The 22,100-nt window shown below is 40.8% G+C and overlaps 1 protein-coding gene across 1 annotated transcript in view; it reads left to right on the forward strand.

The window, feature by feature from the left end:
- The window catches only part of ambra1a (autophagy/beclin-1 regulator 1a), a 109,463-nt gene that overhangs the window by 48,660 nt on the left and 38,703 nt on the right, over positions 1-22,100 (forward strand). Inside the window, exon 13 of the mRNA XM_073836008.1 lies at positions 20,594-20,782. Within this exon, the coding sequence (XP_073692109.1) occupies positions 20,594-20,782 (189 nt within the window). The remainder of the gene's footprint in view (positions 1-20,593; positions 20,783-22,100) is intronic.

Genomic DNA, 22,100 nt, shown 5'->3' on the forward strand with positions numbered 1-22,100 from the left:
GATGCCCAAAAAGGCATTTCTCATTGGTGCTGGCTGACCTTTCTTCCCATCATCTTGGTGCCATTTAAGGCTTAGACCAGCTTTGGTGTTGGTTGGTGTAAAGATGCAGTTGTAGTTGTGTTGAAACAATAGCAAAGATGATGATATTTACATAAAACATCAACAATCCATTATGACGTTTAATCTAAGGTCGAGAGAACTGCAAGACACATGCTTCATTTTCATGAGGTCAGGTCTAGGACAGCAGCAGTGTGTTGCCATGTGCGTCAATACTGTCCATATGTGGCTAATCCTTAGAAAGATCTGTGTTTAAATATTAACTAGCTAGATTATCACAGAGGTGCCATAAGTAGCACTGGTTTTAACATTGCTAAGGCTTTTAAGATTTACACTATATCGTTCAAAAGAATTTTTTAAATGTTCAAGTAGTAAAACAAATTCTTTTATGCTCCCTACACTGTGAAAAAATGTCAAGTTGTTTCAACTAATTGTGACCCTAGACCACAAAACTAGGTAGTCTTAGGTAGCATGGGTATATTTGTAGTAATAGACCAAAATACATTGTAGGGGTCAAAATGATTGTTTTTCTTTTATGCCAAAAATGACTGTAAATATATCAAAACTTAATTTTTGTTTAGTAATATGCATTGCTAATATGCAGTAACTTAATTTGGACAACTTTAAAGGCGATTTTCTCAATATTTCGATTTTTGTTCCAGATTTTCAGATAGTTGTATCTCAGTAAAATATTGTCATATCTTAACAAACCATACATCAATGGAAAGCTTATTTATTCATAAATCTCTATTTGAAACTGACTCTTATGACTTTTCTTCGGGCATATAATTTATAAAACACTACTAAATATTATAAAACGCTTCTAAATGTCCACTCAAAAACATTGAATATGTTGTATGGTTTTGTTGATAAATTTAGTCTAAAAGATAAAATGTATTTAGTGCAACTTTCCTGACCCGTGAACTTGACAAAATAGCGACTACTGCCTCTCCTGTTTTGTTTTTATCAGTTTAGTCAACATTGGCATTCTGAATGTCAACTGGATTTGAAAATAACCCCTAATGTTTTTTTTTTATATATTTTTGTAGACTTGATATAAAATGGCTTCTGAACGAAGCCCAAGCAGATTAGCATTTATTTGGAACAGAAATATTTTGTAAAATTATAAGTATCTTGTCACTTTTAATAAATGTAAAGCGGTCTTGCTGAATAAAAGTATTAATTAATAAAAATATTAAATAATAAATTAACCCCAACATTTTGAATGCTGTTGTAACTTGCATCAATATAAAACAAGAGAATCGCAGAACCAGTTAAAGAGAAAGGTCAACAACTTTTCAGAGAAATCTGGACAAATCCTGCTCATAAAGCTACAGAGGGCTCTGGGAGTATATATTGAGAAACTATTTACATCATCCTTCCAAAGTCAATAATGTCAGGAATCTGCTGGGATCATAAATCAGTGTAATTGTAACTCGGAACAGCATATAAGCCGTCACAACTGATTTATCATTTTAACACCACCCAGCTCATTAATGTGTAATTAGGAGTGGGATAGTTGTCAGAATTTGTTGTTATTGTTTTTGTTTTATTGAAGCTAGGAACAGGGCCTTAGAAATAGAAGGTAAACACTGACATTTATGATACTGCCTCCAGCAGCTCTTCTCCTGTCCTCTGCTTTGTTACGGTTAAGATGAAATCTTCAGTCCTGTGTACTTTGTTCTATATAAAGACCAAAACAGAGGATCAAAGACAAAATGCTTCCATTGCAGTTTCTGAAATCAAAGATGTTTCTGAGTTGCCTTAACTGAAACCACAGAATTGCTAAAGGCTATGTGGACTTTTGCTGGGATAGCAACACACTAGTTTTATTTTAATTAGGAGAGCTATGAGTCGAATCAAATTAAATGCTCCGCTCTACTTCTTTTTAACACAAAATCCTCTCTCGTTAGAGCAAAGCAGGTGTAACAGGTCATCTTTTTGTGAATAAGGTGTGATTTTTATCCCCCTTCCCCCTCTATTTTAATTTTCTTTTTATGTATGTGCAGGTTGGCTCCCATGCGGTTCTCGTAAAAGCAAACTCATTGGGTTTTAGTGCGGTGAGAGATTTTTGTGACACTTGGAAAGTAAAACCCCAAATGAAATCTGAGACTGTCACTGCAAGGCTGATTGTAGTGTTAAGTTGTGTTTTATTTCTTTGTAAATTCACAGAAGCTGAAGAGCTTTTTCGATGGCTGTAGAGCTCTAGCTTCAAGATGATAATAGATATTGTACACACACAAACCAGACCCGTTGATGCAAAAATGCAACATGAGTCTAGGAATATTCATTTTTCTGATAAACGATGAAGAGGATTTTATGCAATGTGCTTCTACATGTTTAGTATGCCTACAGCTGGAAAGGAAATGAAATGGGCTGCATCTATAATATAGCGAGCACATAGTGTAAAACGCTTGCAGCTGCTGCTTCATTAAATTATGGCCTCAATAGCATGTCTACATTTAATGAAAAAAAGAGCACGACCTCTTTATTGTCTCATATGTGGGAGCCAACATAGGAAATCTAGAGGCACCCAGGGAAAACGACTGTACTCTCCACAATACAGAAGATACAGGGGAATGAAGGCTGGTTGATTGAGATGAATTTGAGATGGATTTTATTGTGTAGTGTAAGAGCCGTTTACACGAATGGAACGTGTTTTCCATACTGGTCATATAATTAGAATATCTTCAAAAAGTTGATTTATTTCACTAATTCCATTCAAGACTTGTATAATTTATACATTCATTCCACACAGACTGATATATTTCAAGTGTTTATTTCTTTTAATTTTGATGATTCTAACTGACAACTAATGAAAACCCCAATTCAGTATCTCAGATTAGAATATTACTTAAGACCAATACAAGGATTTTTAGAAATATTGGCTCAGGGCCGCTGCTGGCCAAATAGGTGCCCTAAGCAGAAATTTACTTTTGTGCCCCCTCCCCCAAATATTACAGAAGTAAAAATAAAATAATTAAAAAAAAAACTACTATAGGGGCCAAAATAGAACTTTATTCAAATAAAAGTAAATAGTAAATACATAAATAAATTGTATCATTTATAAATTACAATTGCAGCTCTACAGCAAAAAATACAAACTAAAATTACACTTTAAATAAAACATTTAAAAATGTGAAATCTTAATAAAATAAACAATAATAAACTGAAATAAAATCAACACTGTCATCTGCTGGAGCTTTCCAAAGTTCAAAATTTACAAAGGCACACTTCTGCTTTTTCTTGAGGCAAAGTCGTAAATGAGCTCTTCATATGATAAAGCCTTTGCTATTTGACAATAAAGCAGACAAGGGTTATGATGTCGACATATTTTTGTTGAGGAAATGATAGGAAAGATTATGTGGATATTTTAATTAAATGTTTGGTCAATATTAAACAAGGAATTCGATCATCATGTAAGTGTAACAACTGCATTTACCAGGCCTTTGGTGCCCTTTTCAGGCATTTCTATTAAAATTGTAATGTAAACTGTTAATTTTGTATTAGATTATGTATTTTAACACTGTTATTTAATTACACTATATGGTCATTATTAATCAATAATCATAATTACCATAATTGTTTTAATATAATGCAGTTTAAGTCTTTTTGTTTACTTGGATCTGCCTGTATTCATATTAAGAAAGATGCGTTAGTCGTGAAATTATTACCGACATTAAAACACATTATTAACGTCGACAGAATAATATAAAGTTTCACAGGATTATGAAAGTACCTGAAAGTGATGCACGGGCTTCATCTTGGGCTTTTTTTTTTCTTTCGTTTCTCGGCGCCGGACTGTTGATGTCTCTTTCCAGGACCAGGCATATTGTTCATCAATTATTATCATCATTTTTGGCCAAATAGGCAGCCGTAAACAGAGGTGAGGACGCGTCGCGGCGCAGATGCTGCGCGTCTCCACGTGTGCTTACTTTCCTAGTCTGCGTTCACCGTAAAATGCAATATATATACATTTATATTTTTATATTTTTGTTTATTTGTGTATGTATATTATTAATATTAATTTATTATTATAATATATAAAAACAATTTTTTTGAGCAGCTGGGATGGTGCCCCCCGGGAGTTGGTGCCCTACGCAGACTGCGTACTCTGCGTATAGGGAGCGGCGGTACTGTATTGGCTAACTAAAAAGTATGAACATGAAAAGTATAAGCATGTACAGCACTCAATACTTAGTTGGGGCTCCTTTTGCCTGAATTACTGCAGCAATGTGGCGTGGCATGGAGTCGATCAGTCTGTGGCACTGCTCAGGTGTTATGAGAGCCCAGGTTGCTCTGATAGTGGCCTTCAGCTTTTCTGCATTGTTGGCTCTGGCATATCGCATCTTCCTCTTCACAATACCCCATAGATTTTCTATCGGGTTAAGGTCAGGTGAGTTTGCTGGCCAATTAAAAACAGGGATACCATGGTCCTTAAACCAGGTACTGGTAGCTTTGGCACTGTGTGCAGGTGCCAAGTCCTGTTGGAAAATGAGATCTGCATCTCCATTAAGTTGGTCAGCAGGAAGCATGAAGTGCTCTAAAACGTCCTGGTATACAGCTGCGTTGACCTTGGACCAACACCAGCAGATGACATGGCACCCCAAACCATCACTGACTGTGGAAACTGAGGGACCTCAAGCAACATGGATTCTGTGCCTCTCCTCTCTTCCTCCAGACTCTGGGACCCTGATTTCCAAAGGAAATGCAAAATTTACTTTCAGCAGAGAACATAAATTTGGACCACTCAGCAGCAGTCCAGTCCTTTTTGTCTTCAGCCCAGGCGAGACGCTTCTGACGCTGTCTGTTGTTCAAGAGTGGCTTGACACAAGGAATGCGACAGCTGAAACCCATGTCTTGCATATGTCTGTGTGTAGTGGTTCTTGAAGCACTGACTCCAGCTGCAGTCCACTCTTTGTGAATCTCCCCCACATTTTTGAATAGGTTTTGTTTCACAATTCTCTCCAGGGTGCGGTTATCCCTATTGCTTGTACACTTTTTTTCTACCACATCTTTTCCTTCCCTTCACCTCTCTATTAATGTGCTTGGACACAGAGCTCTGTGAACAGCCAGCCTCTTTTGCAATGACCTTTTGTGTCTTGCCCTCCTTGTGCAAGAAGTCAATGGTCGTCTTTTGAACAAGATTTTGACAGATACTGTGCCAAAGCATAATGGCTTAAACACAACTTTAAAGACCTTTTATGTTAGAATAAGAAGTTTAAATATATTTTTAAAACTTTTTTTTTTTCCCGGAAAACCTATCGTTTCATATCGTCATTTGACCACGATAATATTGAGAGTTTTGCTATCGCAATATCACAAAATTGATAATATCATTACATCCATAATATTTATTTATTTTTTCTAATGCTCAGGTGCTGTGATATTAATAGATACTTAAACTAAAATCAGGTCTGCGATTTTGTGTCATTTAGAAGAATGTTCAGTGTTTCCCACAGGTTTGAAGGCAATGTGTGGTAGTCAGCCCGAGGAGGGGGAGGAGGAGGAGGGGGGGGGGCAGAGTAGCGGGGGTTAGATGTTTGTATGGGGGGTTTGCAGATGAAAAGAACGATTGGATAGGGATACGATTGGATCCCCTAAAGGGATTTCCTAATTCCTAAAGGTTAATAATTAAAAAAACTGTTAATTAGTTAAACAGAACTTTATTACATTAATTTAACACCATATACAACAGCCTACTTGCTGCACAGTCTGCAACTTTTGTTAGGGCACCTTATTTTGCGACATATTATTGATATTTAACAAATCTATTTCTTTCTCTCCCTGACCTTGTCTTTCAGCTTGAGCAGCACTAGTTGAAGCCTGAAAATATTGTAAACAATAACATAACTAATTACACTGGTCGGACTAAGCTCTGTTTCAGACTGATACCTCCGGTTCAGGATGGTCCACATCCTCAACACGTGCCTTTTTCATTCGCGGAAAATACTTTTCAATACTCATCTGGATTGAAGCAGCAAACATTCAGTGTAAGAGTAAAGAAACGACATAATTTATAATACGTTTATTTGATTCACAGCTGCTACATATAGTGTTTTGACCTCAACAACCCAACTAGGCTAGCCTACATTTTACCGCAAACTTGCGACTAGTTAACTTTCTAAAGAAGCGCAATCGCGTTTGCTAAGGGTCGGGACTTACGGTAACATCAACACACTGAAACTATTGTATTCAGAATATAAAATATTTTATAGCACTTTTTAATCTGTGATTGTGTGTTAAAAGTGTTCACGAGATACCAACCTTTTGCCAGCCGTCTTCTCTCCACAGATGATCCAGACAGATGTGGTGTGTACGGAGGGGAGGGGCTGTGTGCGTGTGTGTGTGTTTGAGGGAGAGACGCGTGAGTGACAGAGAGATGAAGAGAGAGTATGGAAAGGAAATGCAGTTGAACGAATTCGCTGCGTGTTTTAAATGGCGTACAAAAGAATAACGAAATGCAATATGTGACGGTCGGTATTGATTTTTTTTTTTTTTTTTTTTGGTCGGTGTTGAATCTGTGGCGGTCGGAATTTAATCTGTGGCGCACCGCCACAGATTCATCTATGTGTGGGAAACACTGATGTTTATTGTGATTTCTTCTCTGTCATCTGCTTTGGAAGCAGGATGTTTATGCTTTTATGAATGTTTGTGTATTCAGTGTTTGTCGACCTTGAAACTAGGTTATTCTGCATGTTCGTTTTCCAGGGATTCTTGCTCATTTAGTCTCAGTGACAAGAGACACATCTTTCAGACACATTTCCTAAGCTCCTCTGAAGAAATCATTCCCAGGTAATCCCTGTCACTACTTGTGTCATCTTCTACTGTCTGTTAACCATTTGATGACTTTGTACTGTAGTTTCAGATAAATTGACTTTGCAAATGACAGAGAGTGTAATTGAAGTGAGTAATTCTGGACTAAACCAGTCTGTGCCCATCGGCTGGGTCGATGGAATGGATCCAGTATAAATATGCCTGTAAAAGTCTGATTTATTTCAGTTGTCCAGATGCTCTCTGTCCACAGCAGCTGGAGTCCTGAGCGCTCCGTTTATCATTCAGTGTCAGCCACAAACCCAGTCTAAACTCTAAAGAACATCCTTGCACCTATGCTTCCACAAAAATAAATGATTAAAATGCACTTTAGCTTGTAAGGCAGTGGTCTGGGCTTCCCTTGGAGTGCCACCGGAATAGCCGTCACTTTACCCCAGCAAATCCATTACTCAGATCCAGTAGGGAGCTCTGTCTGCTGAAGCCGTGAGCCACTTATCCATCTTCAGAAGTGTGGGCCGACACTCACTGTTACGCAACCTGCCCTTCTGACCCTCTCCTGCTAAAAGACAAGAGTTTTAATTTCATTTTACCCTAATCATAGTGAGAGGCAGGCTCAATTAGATGAGTTGTTGTTGTTGTTTTTTTTGCATGCTTTATTATTCTAGAATGTAAATAAAAACTCATTTAGCTATTGATGGAAGCATTTATGTTAAAGCCCAGAAGGGCAAGACAATTTTTTTTTTAAGTGTCTTCCAATAATTTTTTTTTTCTTCAAATTAGCAGATAAAACTAAAATCAGCGATGTGGGGAAAAAATATAATGAACATTTGCACATTTTTGCACAGCCGGAAGAAATAATATAGGCAGGGGTGCACATAAGTGGTGCGCATTGTACGACCAAATGAAAAAATTCACTGGGTAAATAAGTTCAGACCGCTCATTTGCGTTCCGACAAAGTTGACAGCTGTTCATGCATAATCACCGTTTTAGATTGACTAACTGTAATACTATTTATGATTTACATTCGAACTACAAGCATAAATCTTTCAGAGCAAAACGCGAAACTGTGAAATTTCTTTAGTTGACGGGCTTCACTTGTCAGCACTAAAACAGTCAAAGCATATCAAGCTGTCAAGCTTATTTGCTGGCAACCCACCAAAATAAAGGCTTGCTGAGTTTAGGTTTGAAAAAACTTAATATTTATATAAAAAATTAAAAAGAAATAAAATGAAAATGGAAATGTTAACATTGGGTACTATAAAATAATTGTTTTATTGTATTTTTCTTAATAAAAAAACTAAATAAGACGCAATAATGCTATTATTAGTGCTGCCAGTCGATTAAAAAAAAATGATCACACATTTTTAAAAAACTTTAACATTGTATTTTATATTATATTTAAAAACGGTAATGTTAGGTGGGATTAATCTTTATCTGAAGGTGAGTATCACTGATGCCAAAATTACTTATCTCTAGGATTTTTTTCCTATTATTTAACCATTGACTATAGTCATTCAACATTACAGTATAATTGAGAGCTATCAATTTTAACATTTATTAGACTTTAAAAATAATAACTTCTAATTTAAGTGAACAATCTTCACATAAACCCATTATTTACTCATTCCCTTCAGCAAGTAGGAAATGTACAGAAAATGAATAAACTAAATACTAAATTAAATACAAATGAATACTGGAAGCTACAAATCTTTTTTTTATTATTATTATTCTTTGATTAACGGACATCACAGCAGCTGGGTTATTAGGTTATTTGGCTGCTATTACTTTAAGAGCTGCCGCTGCTGAACGTGACACACATCTGATCCGTTAAACTGGAAAAATGTATTCCCTACGTTAACATGAAAATTTCGACAGCACTATCATTATTTTATTTTTTATAGTTATATTTAATGGTCACACTATGTGCAATAAGAGCACCAAACCAAATCTCGAAGTGCTCTCATGAGAACCAGGGAGGCATTTACAAAAATTCTGATGATTATTATTTTATTTTATTTTAATATTTAATTTTTTATTTTATTGATTTCTATATGATTCACACTTGAGCATTTAGAACTGCAGGTGGTGACTTTGCATCATCACTTGTATTGCTCTTTTTATCAGGAGCCAGTTTCCCTCTTCCTCTCTCCCTCAGGGTATCCGCGGATCCTTAAAAAGTCTTAAAAAGTCTTAAATAACGTTTTCCTAATATAAGGCCTTAAAAAGAGTTAAAAAGTCTTAAATTCAGTTTCGATAGGTCTTAAATAGTTTTGGTCACATTTCCGCTAAAATATCTTCAGCCTTCATTACTTAATTTAGGTCCTGATGGAAAATATCAGGGAAAGCATAAAGAAAACGCCGTTCTAGCGTCTTTACATCCATTTTGACCGCTCCCAGCACCCATACCGTAAGTGCGAGATTAGACGCGCATGAAAAAAAAAGACGCCACTGGAATGACCGCAGTGTCTAACGGACTGAAGATTTTTTTCTCCTCCTGCAGTAGTTACTGCATCTTCAGACAGAATCACAGGAGCAGAATACAGGTCAAACAAGCTTTTTTTTCCTTCTGTATATAATGGATATAATAATCTCAATAATAATAATAAATATAGGTCGAGCTAGCTGACCGCGAGCCTTAGAAACTTTCAAAATGTTTTTTCTTGCCCGACCGAACAAAAAGCCTGATTAAAACTGAAGTGACAAAACATAACCAGCGAAGCATCGAAAGGCAAGAAAGATTCCTATTTTAATACATTCAACGTAAACAGCAATTAATAATGGATAGTGTATTTCTGTAGCCTGGCTAACGCCAGACCACGTTATGACTTCGTCATGATTCGTGTTCTGGGAACCACATGTTCATTTTCTCGTATTTGAGGCGTGGTTTACGAATGCCCAGAGCCGTTTATTGGGCGCTACGAATGTCTATCAAATGCGCCTGTGCGTAGCTCATAGCCAATCGTTTCAATCATACCAGATGACGTATACAGAGCAATTGTTTAACGGCAAAAGTTGCTCTTTTTTCCAAATAAACTTGCGTTCTAAACTACTTAGAACACTATCTAAGGGGCCGTTCACATGTCGCGTCTTTTGCGCGCTAAAGTTTGTTATTTCAAATGTAGACGCGCGGTATGCGCGCGCATAATGGAAGCGACGCGGTTGCGACGCGCTCGCGTTTTCCATGCGCAAGCTACAGAGCGGTTTGGAAAGGAGAAAGCGACGCGCCTAGCGTTTTCCACGCGTTTTTAGGCGCGACATGTGAACGGCTGCATCGAATGATAACTTGCTGCCATGCTGGATCCATAGTTATAAACAAACTGCTTCGGTGAGTCGTGACGCATAGAAGGCGTCATCGTCTTGCTGCTCCCTCCCCGTTCTGTGATTGGTTCCCTATCTGAGGTGAAAATTTGGTCCATGGTTTCCATGCTACCTTCCAGCGTGAATAAAATCGCGCTGCGCGGAAGGCAGCATGGGGACACCCAGGCTAGTATTTCTGGTCTATTTGTGACATACTTTAATACAAATGAACGTAACAGCACACATAAAGAAACTCTAAAGTAACACACTGAGAGAACAATTGAAAATGTATAGTTTATTTATAACGTGATATAGTTCAGTAATACACCAAGGGAGCTTTTTGCTGAATTTTCTCACGATTACAAATGTTACATTCATTTTAGTTAAATAAACTAGTTAGTCAAGTAACGTTAGTTACTTACATATTAGACAAAGTATTTACTGTTTTGTTCTGTTTCACCAACGACAATAGTTCAAAACAAGGATGACAGCTGAAGTAGCACATTCTCCAAGCAGCGTTTTACCACCAACTTAAATGATTCAGCGTTTGGCTCGAATCAGCTGAAATAACTCAATAACTCGCTCATTCAGTGACTTACCGCCAGCTGCTGGTAGTTTAGTATGTTTAAAAGTATGCATCCCCACCCCAACATTTCTAATTTGTACATTCATAAATGTATTTAAAACATTAATCTCATAACATCTTTTATTGCACTTTTAATTTTGCAGTGTAAATTATGTAATCTGCTAACAGTCATATAGAATGTAATAAATTGCAATAATTTCAAAGGTGATGCATACATTTCAAAAGTAAAAAAAGGCCTTTATAAAGGTAAAGCAAATATGCAGATTTAAGATGTAAAAGTTAGTAGAGCACTGATGAAAATATTGCTTCAGAATAAATTGTTTACATCACCAGATATCTCTAAGTGGTACTTTTAAGGGGACATTTGTGTGGAATAGTATCTGCTGATATGAAAAGTTCACTGTATATCGTAGTAATAAATATAATTTATTACAACCATGAAATTTTGTTTACTTTTTACATTAAACACATTAAATATTACATATATGCATGTAATATAATGTGTATTTCCATTACAGGTTTAGGTCTTAAATTTCATATAAGGTGGTATTAAAAAGGTCTTAAAAAGTCTTAAATTTCATTTGTTCATATCTGCAGATACCCTGCTCCCTGCTCTTGTTGGCCTGCAGTGAATGAGTGGGCATGAGTTACTGTGGGTGGATGGACGCGTGTGTGTATGTGTGTCAGAGAGTGAAATGCAGGTCCTGTTGGGTAGCAGCCTCATCACTGCACTAAATTACTGCCCTATTTAATTAACACACTCCTGCTTAAATCTCCCCTCCTGTCCTCTCAGACTCTCTTGACCTTACTGGGTGAACACATGCACACAGATACACAAACACACACTGGGTGATTAAAACAAATCCATCTTTCTAAATGTGTATAATGACTTGCAGTCACCTGCCAAAACTCACCTGCTCTTGTTTAGCTTGTGCCCTCACACTTTTTCCACTTCCGTCCGCACGCACACTCGCTCTCCAGCAAAATGACAAACACTTCAATCACACGCTCACATTCTGAATCACAAATAGCCCTAATTACACCTCCCACACACACACGCACCTGATGCTTTATTCAGAGACCTCTGCACAACGACACACGGCGATGCATGAGACTGGAGCAGCATGTTATTGTTCTGTTAATGCTTTGAATAAGTCACTTCATCTAAACAGTTGTTTTGAATCAGCTGTCTCAGCTCACTCACATTTGTGTTGTAATATCCCTGTGTTTACAGTGTTTGTTTTCTGAATATTACTACCATTCTGTGTGCTGAGAGATGGCTTCATCAGGATGCAAATTGCCATGGAAACAGTAAAAGATTATGTTATGTGTATAACAGAAAATGAAAACAGGAATCGAAATTAATTTTGGAGTTTACATGTGGTTTCCAGAGCAGAAACATTATCGTTTTCTCTCTGCATCCTGCTAGGCAGAAAGGTAGTACTAGATGTCTTTATGTGTCAGGCTTGTGCACAATTCAGAATTTCAGAATTGGCCGCCATTCAATTCATGAGTTGGAATTTGAATTGAATTGACAGGAAGTGGAATTAAATTCATGGCAATTCAAAGACATTCCACACAGTCATACAACAGAAAGAATGTGTTGAATCTCACATACCATTACATTAATTTTGTAATTTAATAGCATAATTTCATTAAACATAACTAGTCACTACTCAACCCTGCATACATTTTGTTCCAACATATAGATAATGATCAAAATCTTGAAATAAATTACTCCCTCAATGTTTTGTTGATTAGTTTTGTTCAAAATGTTATTTTCATTTCAAAGTAATCAAATAACACAATGTAATCTGTACAAGGTTAATATAGAATATGTAATGAAATCATATCTGACATATATTGTAAAGCTTCATTGTTAAACACTTCACTTATGTATATGAATTTCTTTGAATTTGTATTGAATTGCAATTCTGCTTCCTTTAATTCAAATTCGAATTGTAATTGTAGATCCTGTTTTTGACATCAATTCAAATTCAAGAAATTAGGAGTCATTCTCAATTCAATTCTGAATTGTGCACAAGCCTGTTATGTGTGTGTGTAAGGTTTATGTGCTGAAATGGGAAGGGTACATACAAACCTCTCTATCTCTCTCACTCTCTCTCCTGTCACTCTGCTCTCTTATTCATTAGTGTGGGCTGAACAGATGTGGCTTTCTGTTAGTCGCTAAATCACTTTTATTGCAGCTCAACTTATGGCAATTCTGTAGCTTCTGCTAATTTAGCAAAAAGATTGTTACACAGAGTACTCCTCGTGTGCAAATAGAGATTTGGATGCAAAACAGAAATCTGGCAGATGCAGAGGCTGACAGTGCAATCAGTTTTTGGCAAATTTTATGAGCATGCTAGTTTAATGTCCTTGCTTTAAATAGTGGAGCTTAATGTTTAGTTTAAATACAGGAGGTTTACTTTTCAAAATTTGACATTTACAGCTCCTATAACTTACTATAATATAAGGCATTTCCTCTGTTAGCTTTTTTTTTTGTTTTTGACCAACCACTCCAAAACAAATGTATGTCAAATTTACATTGCACATTATTACTAGTTGGCCTACCTATTTTTAAAGTCCCTATGAAATCAAAGTAATTTTTTGTGCTTTTAGTATGAATATGTCAGCTTTAAGGTTATCTATAAGCTAGTGTGCTCCAAAATGATGATGAAATTTGCATTTACAAGATATAAGCATTCAAATCTTACAGTCTCCCACTGTAAATCAACAATTTTGATGGCATTACCCTGCACTTAAGCCTTGTCCAATCAAATGCTCTCTAGAATCCGAAGGGTCCCGCCCCTTACAATAAAATTAGACGCTGAAGCTGTGGCTGAAATCGGTCACTTGTTTACAGAATTTGTATTTTCTATGCGGTAAATGGCACATAGGGGATAGGTCCAGAGACATGATGGCATGAGTCGGTACAGACCATAAAACGCATTGGATCTATTTGAATTCTAGACAGTATATTTTATTGCAATATGGATGACATTGTGGCTGTAATATGCTAAAACACACTGTTTTACTGAGCTCAACAGCTCTGGCCCAAGCTAATATAAATCAAACGCTATTGGCTTTTTTAAAAAAGGGGTGGGACTGCTTTATATGTTGCGACCTCTCTTCCTGTTTCAGTTGAAGTTACATCAACACATAGAAAAACGCATGTTGTTTCAAAGCACTTTAGTGGACCTTTAAACACAATTTACCTTTATTTAAGTTTTTATCTTCCATTTAACTTATGTAAAAAGTTCAGAAAGATTGTTTTGTGTTGCTATAAATATTTTAAAGTGCCCCTATTATGAGATTTTTAGGGTTCCTAATATTACTTTGGAGTCTTCTTCAACAGGTTTACATGCATCCAAGGTCAATTAACGCTTTTGTTTTCTCAGAATATGCATTTTTTTTTTTTATTGACAATAAACATAACAAAAGACAATATAATTTATAAACAACAAACAAACCAAATGACAAACAAATGGACATACATGCAATGTGTTGAATAACAATACTCCCCCATCCTCCAATACATGTAAGAAAGAGTTATTATAAATAAGTAATAATAATAACAGTAGTAGTAGTAATGGCAATAATATATTATATAAATCCAGCATGTATCCATTGCTATTTTTTTTTCCATTTGAATATATGTAAAGTTCAAAGTATATATTTTTTTTTTTCCTTCCCTTTCCCTCCCCTCCCTCCTCTCCTCTTTCTTTCTCTTTCCCTCTCTCCCCTCCTTTTTTTTCTTTTCTTCTTTTCTCCTCCTTCTCCTCAGAATATGCATTTAATATCACCTCATTTTCCAACGATTCTCAAATGATTGGTTCGAAGCAGTTCATGTCATGACTCTGGACTGTGTTCCCTCAGCCACCTGAGGTCGCTGTTCCCCTTGCACTGCACTCCCCTGATCGTTCATATCTGTCTTGTCATTAGCACTGATTACACTCACATCTGTTCACAATCATCTGGACCAGTCATTCCCAAAGGCGGGGTCCCGACCCACAAGTGGGTCGCGGGAGATTTTGTATGGGTCGCCAAGTCGAGCACTATTTTTCAGTGCGCTATATACTCTTGATTAAAATTTATGTGTAGTTCACCTATTAGCCGCACGAGGGAGCTCGTCGTTTTCTTCTTCTGCTTTCTTTTTTGTTGTTGTTCTTTAGCTGCTCTCTGCATCGCCTGTTTCACACATACTCCGTCTGCAGTGCGTATGCGTTGAGTATTTTTTTCCGCACCCATGTTAACGGATTGGAGCGTTCACACTGCACGCGGTTGCTGTCCGGCAGTGCGTCCCAGAAGCAGTGCGTTTGCAGCAGAGAAGTGATCGTTTCGGCAGAGTCTATTTTTTGCTGTGTTGCATGCGCTGAATTAAAGTGACAGCACATTGTTCGCTGTAAAAATGAACATGGATTGACTCGAAAATGTCCCATAAATGCATATAAATGAAGTCCACTGTTTCACAGTCAACACGTGGCTTTTTGGCTAGGTTTAAAATAAGGAAAAGTGAAGTTTTAAAGAAAAAGGGAACATAATACGTGCACTTGTCCAGGTAGAAAAGTTCTTTAAAGGATTGTTTTTAATAAAGATTTAATGCGAAAGAAAAGCATGAGAGCCGATTGTTTCTGTCTGTGGTAAGTTTTAATTAAAATATTTTTTGATAGCCCAATTTCAACTAGAAAAGGAAGCTATAGCCTCCCTATGTTGTGTTAAAATGTGTTGCAACTTGCTTGAGCAACTTAATATACAAATCTAGAAGTCAAGTGCATTGAATAATACGTTGTTTTTTATTGAGTTTAAACGTGTATGTCTGTTATTGTATTAGTGAACTATGATAAAAGAGGATCACAATGCTAAAAAAGCACTTTTGGATTTGAAATCAAAAAAACGGATATTGTGTTTGTGTTAAACAGCATTTTCTGCAAATCTGCATTTTACTTAAAAAAAAGTGCTTTGTCAAATATCTGTATCTCTTTTAAATAGTTAAGTGGAAGCATGACCTTAAAAATGGTCATACATATTTTGTTAATGCATAAATTCTCTTCGTGATATATGAACTATATGGGCCTAATGTTTATTGGGTCACAAGGATTTATCGACTTTAAAATGTGGGTCCCCAGAAAAAAAGTTTGGGAAACACTGATCTGGACTATAAGAACTCTCACTTTTCACTCCTGTTGCATGGCTGCATTGTCTTTTGTTTTGTCTGTATGATTTGTGTTCCTGATTCCTGGCCTTAGACCGTGTTCCCTGTTTTGTTCATTTTGTGTTCTTGTTTCTCACGTTTGTGCCGTGTTGGCCTTTTGTTTGTTTATTTTGTTATTATTTCATTAAACTCCTCACCTGCATTTGGACCCAGACCTCATCCTTCCCTCTCACGTGACAGAATGCAGCCATCACAGATGGGTCCAGCAGGGAGGATTTTTTTTTTCGAGGAGCGGCATCCCCCCGTTCTGTTCCCGAGACGGGGGGGATGTCTTTTGAGGCGGCGTCGGCCGCTCGATTTGAAATCATCTACGCCTGCCTGGCTGAGATGGACGCCTGTAGGGCCGAGACAGCGCGGATGCGTCCCTGCTTTGCGGTGGGGGCGGAGAGGCTCTTCCGTGGGAAGGCGGAGGTGTCCGTTATCTCCGTTCCTGACGCGCAGGTGACCGCGCCCTCTGTTCCTGACGCGACAGTGAACGCCATCTCCGTTCCTGACGCGGCGGTGTCCGCTATCTCCGTGCCTGAGGTGGCCGTGACCGTGCTCTCTGTTCCGGCGGCTGCGCTCTCTGTTCCTGACGCGGAGGCGACCGCGCTCTCTGTTCCTGACGCGGAGGCGACCGCGCTCTCTGTTCCTGACGCGGAGGCGACCGCGCTCTCTGTTCCTGACGCGGAGGCGACCGCGCTCTCTGTTCCTGACGCGGAGGCGACCGCGCTCTCTGTTCCTGACGCGGAGGCGGCCGCGCTCTCTGTTCCGGACGCGGCGGTGGCCGCGCTCTTTGTTCCTGACGTGGCTGTGGCCGCGCTCTCTGTTCCTGACGTGGCTGTGAACGCGCTCTCTGTTCCTGACTCGGCGGCGACCGCTGTCTCTGTTCCTGACGCGGCGGTGACTGCGCTCTCTGTTCCTGACGCGGAGGCGACCGCGCTCTCTGTTCCTGACGCGGAGGCGGCCGCGCTCTCTGTTCCGGACGCGGCGGTGGCCGCGCTCTCTGTTCCTGACGTGGCGGTGGCCGCGCTCTCTGTTCCTGACGTGGCTGTGGCCGCGCTCTCTGTTCCTGACGTGGCTGTGAACGCGCTCTCTGTTCCTGACTCGGCGGCGACCGCTGTCTCTGTTCCTGACGCGGCGGTGACTGCGCTCTCTGTTCCTGACGCGGAGGCGACCGCGCTCTCTGTTCCTGACGCGGAGGCGGCCGCGCTCTCTGTTCCTGACGCGGAGGCGGCCGCACTCTCTGTTCCGGACGCGGCGGTGGCCGCGCTCTCTGTTCCTGACGTGGCTGTGGCCGCGCTCTCTGTTCCTGACGTGGCTGTGAACGCGCTCTCTGTTCCTGACTCGGCGGCGACCGCTGTCTCTGTTCCTGACGCGGCGGTGACTGCGCTCTCTGTTCCTGACGCGGAGGCGACTGCGCTCTCTGTTCCTGACGCGGAGGCGACTGCGCTCTCTGTTCCTGACGCGGAGGCGACTGCGCTCTCTGTTCCTGATGCGGAGGCGACTGCGCTCTCTGTTCCTGACGCGGAGACGACTGCGCTCTCTGTTCCTGACGCGGAGGCGACCGCGCTCTCTGTTCCGGACGCGGCGGTGACCGCGCTCTCTGTTCCTGACGCGGAGGCGACCGCGCTCTCTGTTCCTGACGCGGAGGCGGCCGCGCTCTCTGTTCCGGACGCGGCGGTGGCCGCGCTCTCTGTTCCTGACGTGGCTGTGGCCGCGCTCTCTGTTCCTGACGTGGCTGTGAACGCGCTCTCTGTTCCTGACTCGGCGGCGACCGCTGTCTCTGTTCCTGACGCGGCGGCGACTGCGCTCTCTGTTCCTGACGCGGAGGCGACTGCGCTCTCTGTTCCTGACGCGGAGGCGACTGCGCTCTCTGTTCCTGACGCGGAGGCGACTGCGCTCTCTGTTCCTGATGCGGAGGCGACTGCGCTCTCTGTTCCTGACGCGGAGACGACTGCGCTCTCTGTTCCTGACACGGAGGCGACCGCGCTCTCTGTTCCGGACGCGGAGGCGACCGCGCTCTCTGTTCCGGACGCGGCGGTGACCGCGCTCTCTGTTCCTGACGCGGAGGCGACCGCGCTCTCTGTTCCTGACGCGGAGGCGGCCGCGCTCTCTGTTCCGGACGCGGCGGCGGCCGCGCTCTCTGTTCCTGACGTGGCTGTGGCCGCGCTCTCTGTTCCTGACGTGGCTGTGAACGCGCTCTCTGTTCCTGACTCGGCGGCGACCGCTGTCTCTGTTCCTGACGCGGCGGCGACCGCTGTCTCTGTTCCTGACGCGGCGGCGACTGCGCTCTCTGTTCCTGACGCGGAGGCGACTGCGCTCTCTGTTCCTGATGCGGAGGCGACTGCGCTCTCTGTTCCTGACGCGGAGACGACTGCGCTCTCTGTTCCTGACGCGGAGGCGACCGCGCTCTCTGTTCCGGATGCGGCGGTGACCGCGCTCTCTGTTCCTGACGCGGAGGCGACCGCGCTCTCTGTTCCTGATGTTCCTGACGCGGAGGCAACCGCGCTCTCTGTTCCTGACGCGGAGGCGAACGCGCTCTCTGTTCCGGACGCGGCGGTGACCGCTATCTCTGCGCCTGACGCGCCGGAGACCACTATCTCTGCGCCTGACGCGCCGGAGACCACAACCTCTGTTCCTGACTCGGCGGCGACCGCTGTCTCTGTTCCTGACGCGGCGGTGACCGCTATCTCTGCGCCTGACGCGCCGGAGACCACGACCTCTGTTCCTGACTCGGCGGCGACCGCTGTCTCTGTTCCGGACGCGGCGGTGACCGCTATCTCTGCGCCTGACGCGCCGGAGACCACGACCTCTGTTCCTGACTCGGAGGCGACCGCTGTCTCTGTTCCTGACGCGGAGGTGACTGCGCTCTCTGTTCCTGACGCGGAGACGACTGCGCTCTCTGTTCCTGACGCGGAGGCGACTGCGCTCTCTGTTCCTGACGCGGAGGCGACCGCGCTCTCTGTTCCTGACGCGGCGGTGACCGCGCTCTCTGTTCCTGACGCGGCGGTGACTGCGCTCTCTGTTCCTGACGCGGCGGTGACTGCGCTCTCTGTTCCTGACGCGGAGACGACCGCTGTTTCTGTTCCTGACGCGGCGGTGACTGCGCTGCACGGGCCTGGCCCGCCATCCTTCCCCCTGATTCACCTTCCCCCGTTCCTCCTCCCTCCAGATTTTTTGTTTGAGGGGAGGTACTGTCATGACTCTGGACTGTGTTCCCTCAGCCACCTGAGGTCGCTTTTCCCCTTGCACTGCACTCCCCTGATCGTTCATATCTGTCTTGTCATTAGCACTGATTACACTCACATCTGTTCACAATCATCTGGACTATAAGAACTCTCACTTTTCACTCCTGTTGCATGGCTGCATTGTCTTTTGTTTTGTCCGTATGATTTGTGTTCCTGATTCCTGGCCTTAGACCGTGTTCCCTGTTTTGTTCATTTTGTGTTCTTGTTTCTCACGTTTGTGCCGTGTTGGCCTTTTGTTTGTTTATTTTGTTATTATTTCATTAAACTCCTCACCTGCATTTGGACCCAGACCTCATCCTTCCCTCTCACGTGACAGTTCAAAGATTCAGTCTTTCTAAACTCTTCCTTTCTTGAGCCTACATGCTCTGATTGGTCAGATGGCCCAGTCTGTTGTGACTGGTCTACCACCCACATTTCGGAAATGATACGCCCATTGCCATAGTTCCGTATTTTGAATAAACGTTTATTACTTATCATACTTACAGGTTGTAATTCAGTGAGACCAGATGTACAAATAAACTGGGTACTGAGCCATCTTTCATCAGTAAGCGTTTTGTGAATCCTGCGATGAGCTCTTTAAGATAAAAGAAGTCATCAGTAAAATTACATGTTTGAAGGCGGGTCAAGTTGTTCTTGGCCGGCCAATGTAGAACATTGGCATGCATTATGCAAATGTGTTAAGTAGTGGTCGACCGATATGTATCGCCAAGGCCGATATTTGTCATTTTCTAATATCTGCATTGGCCGATACTTTTTTTTCTGTTTAGCCGATGTGTTAGAGACTTTTATTTTGGAAATGTGCATTTGACAAACTTTAAACTTATGATTTCGAACTCTAAGGGCTTTATGCATTTGCCCACTGTCATATTTGTGTAATTTTTACTATGTGCTGTATGTAAAATGAATGTTAACAAAATATGATTCCAATGCACACAAACTTCCCGAAATCAAGTGCCTTGTTGGATATAGTGTTTACTTTCTTTTTGTTTATATATTTTTAAGATTTTTTTTATTTGTGAAAAATAGTGTAATAGCAAGTTGTCATGTAAAGTATAAGTATGTTTATTTTCCACATTTTAAAAAAAAAATTATTCATTTTAAAATTATTTTCAAAAGTTTTTATTTATCATGCACTTTCGGCTTTGCAGCCTTTTTTTTCAGATCATTTGTATTAACATACAGATATGTTACACCTGCATTAAATATTTGAAATGGCATAATAAGGGCATTAAAGCAGTTTTAATCCGTATATAATGTTAAGGTGTTATTTGAAGCATTTAATATAATCAGTCTTGCAAAATGTTGATTAAAATCTAATATTGGCCAATATACAGTGGCGTCAAAATCTAAATAATTATCGGTTGTCATTACCAGATGCTGTTTCCATATCAGTGCACCTTTAATTTAGACTCTTGTGTCTGTTTTCTTTTTCAGCGTCGGTAAACGTGTTGGTGCCCAACTGTAAGATCTACAATGATGCGAGCTGTGATATCTCAGCGGACGGGCAGCTGCTGGCGGTATTTATTCCCAGCAGTCAGAGGGGTTTCCCAGATGAGGGCATCTTGGCTGTGTACTCCCTGGCCCCACACAACCTGGGAGAGATGCTCTACTCCAAGAGATTTGGTGAGTGACACTATACTGCTCGACCTCATTAGGGCTGTTAGTTTGTTAAAACATGAGTCTCCTCCCTGTGCCGACGAGGGTTTAATACACTGATTGAGCCATCAGAGCTAAAATTATTTTAAACTCGTTCTTAATTAAATCGAATGCAAAGGGACACGGCTGTTCGCATTGTGCTCTCACTCTCCCTCTAATTGGCTGAACAGACAGCAGTGATGGAGCTCTTTTAGAGGCAGCTTTAATTAGATAGTCCCCATTTAAAAGCCAAATGAAGGCAGGGCTGGGACCAGGCTGCTAATGGAAACCAACGATGAGGAAGTATGAGTCCTGCTTGTTTTAGATTAAAGTGATTTGAAATGCTGTTCTCTCTCTCTGCGGGTCGGTCATCGCCATCGGCTATACAGGCCTCAAGGAACTATCATTCATCCTGTTCGGTAACAGTGGATTAATGAGAGCAATCAACCAAGATCCTCAATACTAAATCGTTCGTTTCCATTTACTGATCACAACGCTAGCAGTCTTTGGCTTATGCACACACCAAGCAGGCTGATTTCTAAAGTTAAATGGCTATGAAATTCAATTAGGTTTTAGGATGAAAAATTATATTAGCTTTAATTACAGTCTGAGCAGGTCTAGGTGTGAACTTTTCTAATTTCATGCTTAACAGATTGGTCTGAATGCTCTAGTTATAACGTTTACAGCAATTAATAATGTACAAAATTTTAGTATTAATAGGGTTCAAAATACATTTCCTGGATTTTCGTCAGTTTAGTTCAGTTTTTTTCCACAATAAGCTTGAAGCCATGATTTGACTTTTTAAATGAAGTGTTTAAATACTGCTCAGCTAGCTCATTCCAAACCCGTAAGGCCTTCATTCATCTTTGGAACACAAATTAAGATATTTTTGATGAAATCCAAGAGCTTTCAGTCCCACTTTATATCAGGTGGCCTTAACTACTATGTACTAACATCGAAAAATAAGTACAGTGTACTTATTGTGTTCATATTGTATTGCAAAACATGTTTGCTGCTATTGAGGTGGGATACGGGTAAGGTTAGAAACAGGTTTGGTGATATGGGTAGGTTTAAGGGTGGGTTAAGGTGTAAGGGATGGGTCAACAGTGTAATTATAAATGTAATTACAAAAATTATTTACAAATGTACAGATTACATTCAGGTATTTTTTTAAAATATAGTACAATGTAAAAGCATGTAGGTACACAATATCATTGTATCAAATTATTAATTTAAATGTAAGTACATAGTAGTTAAGGCCACCTAATATAAAGTGGGACCAAGCTTTCTAACCCTTTCTGATAAA

Source organism: Garra rufa, chromosome 3, assembly GCF_049309525.1.
Source record: "Garra rufa chromosome 3, GarRuf1.0, whole genome shotgun sequence".
Taxonomy (NCBI): domain Eukaryota; kingdom Metazoa; phylum Chordata; class Actinopteri; order Cypriniformes; family Cyprinidae; genus Garra; species Garra rufa.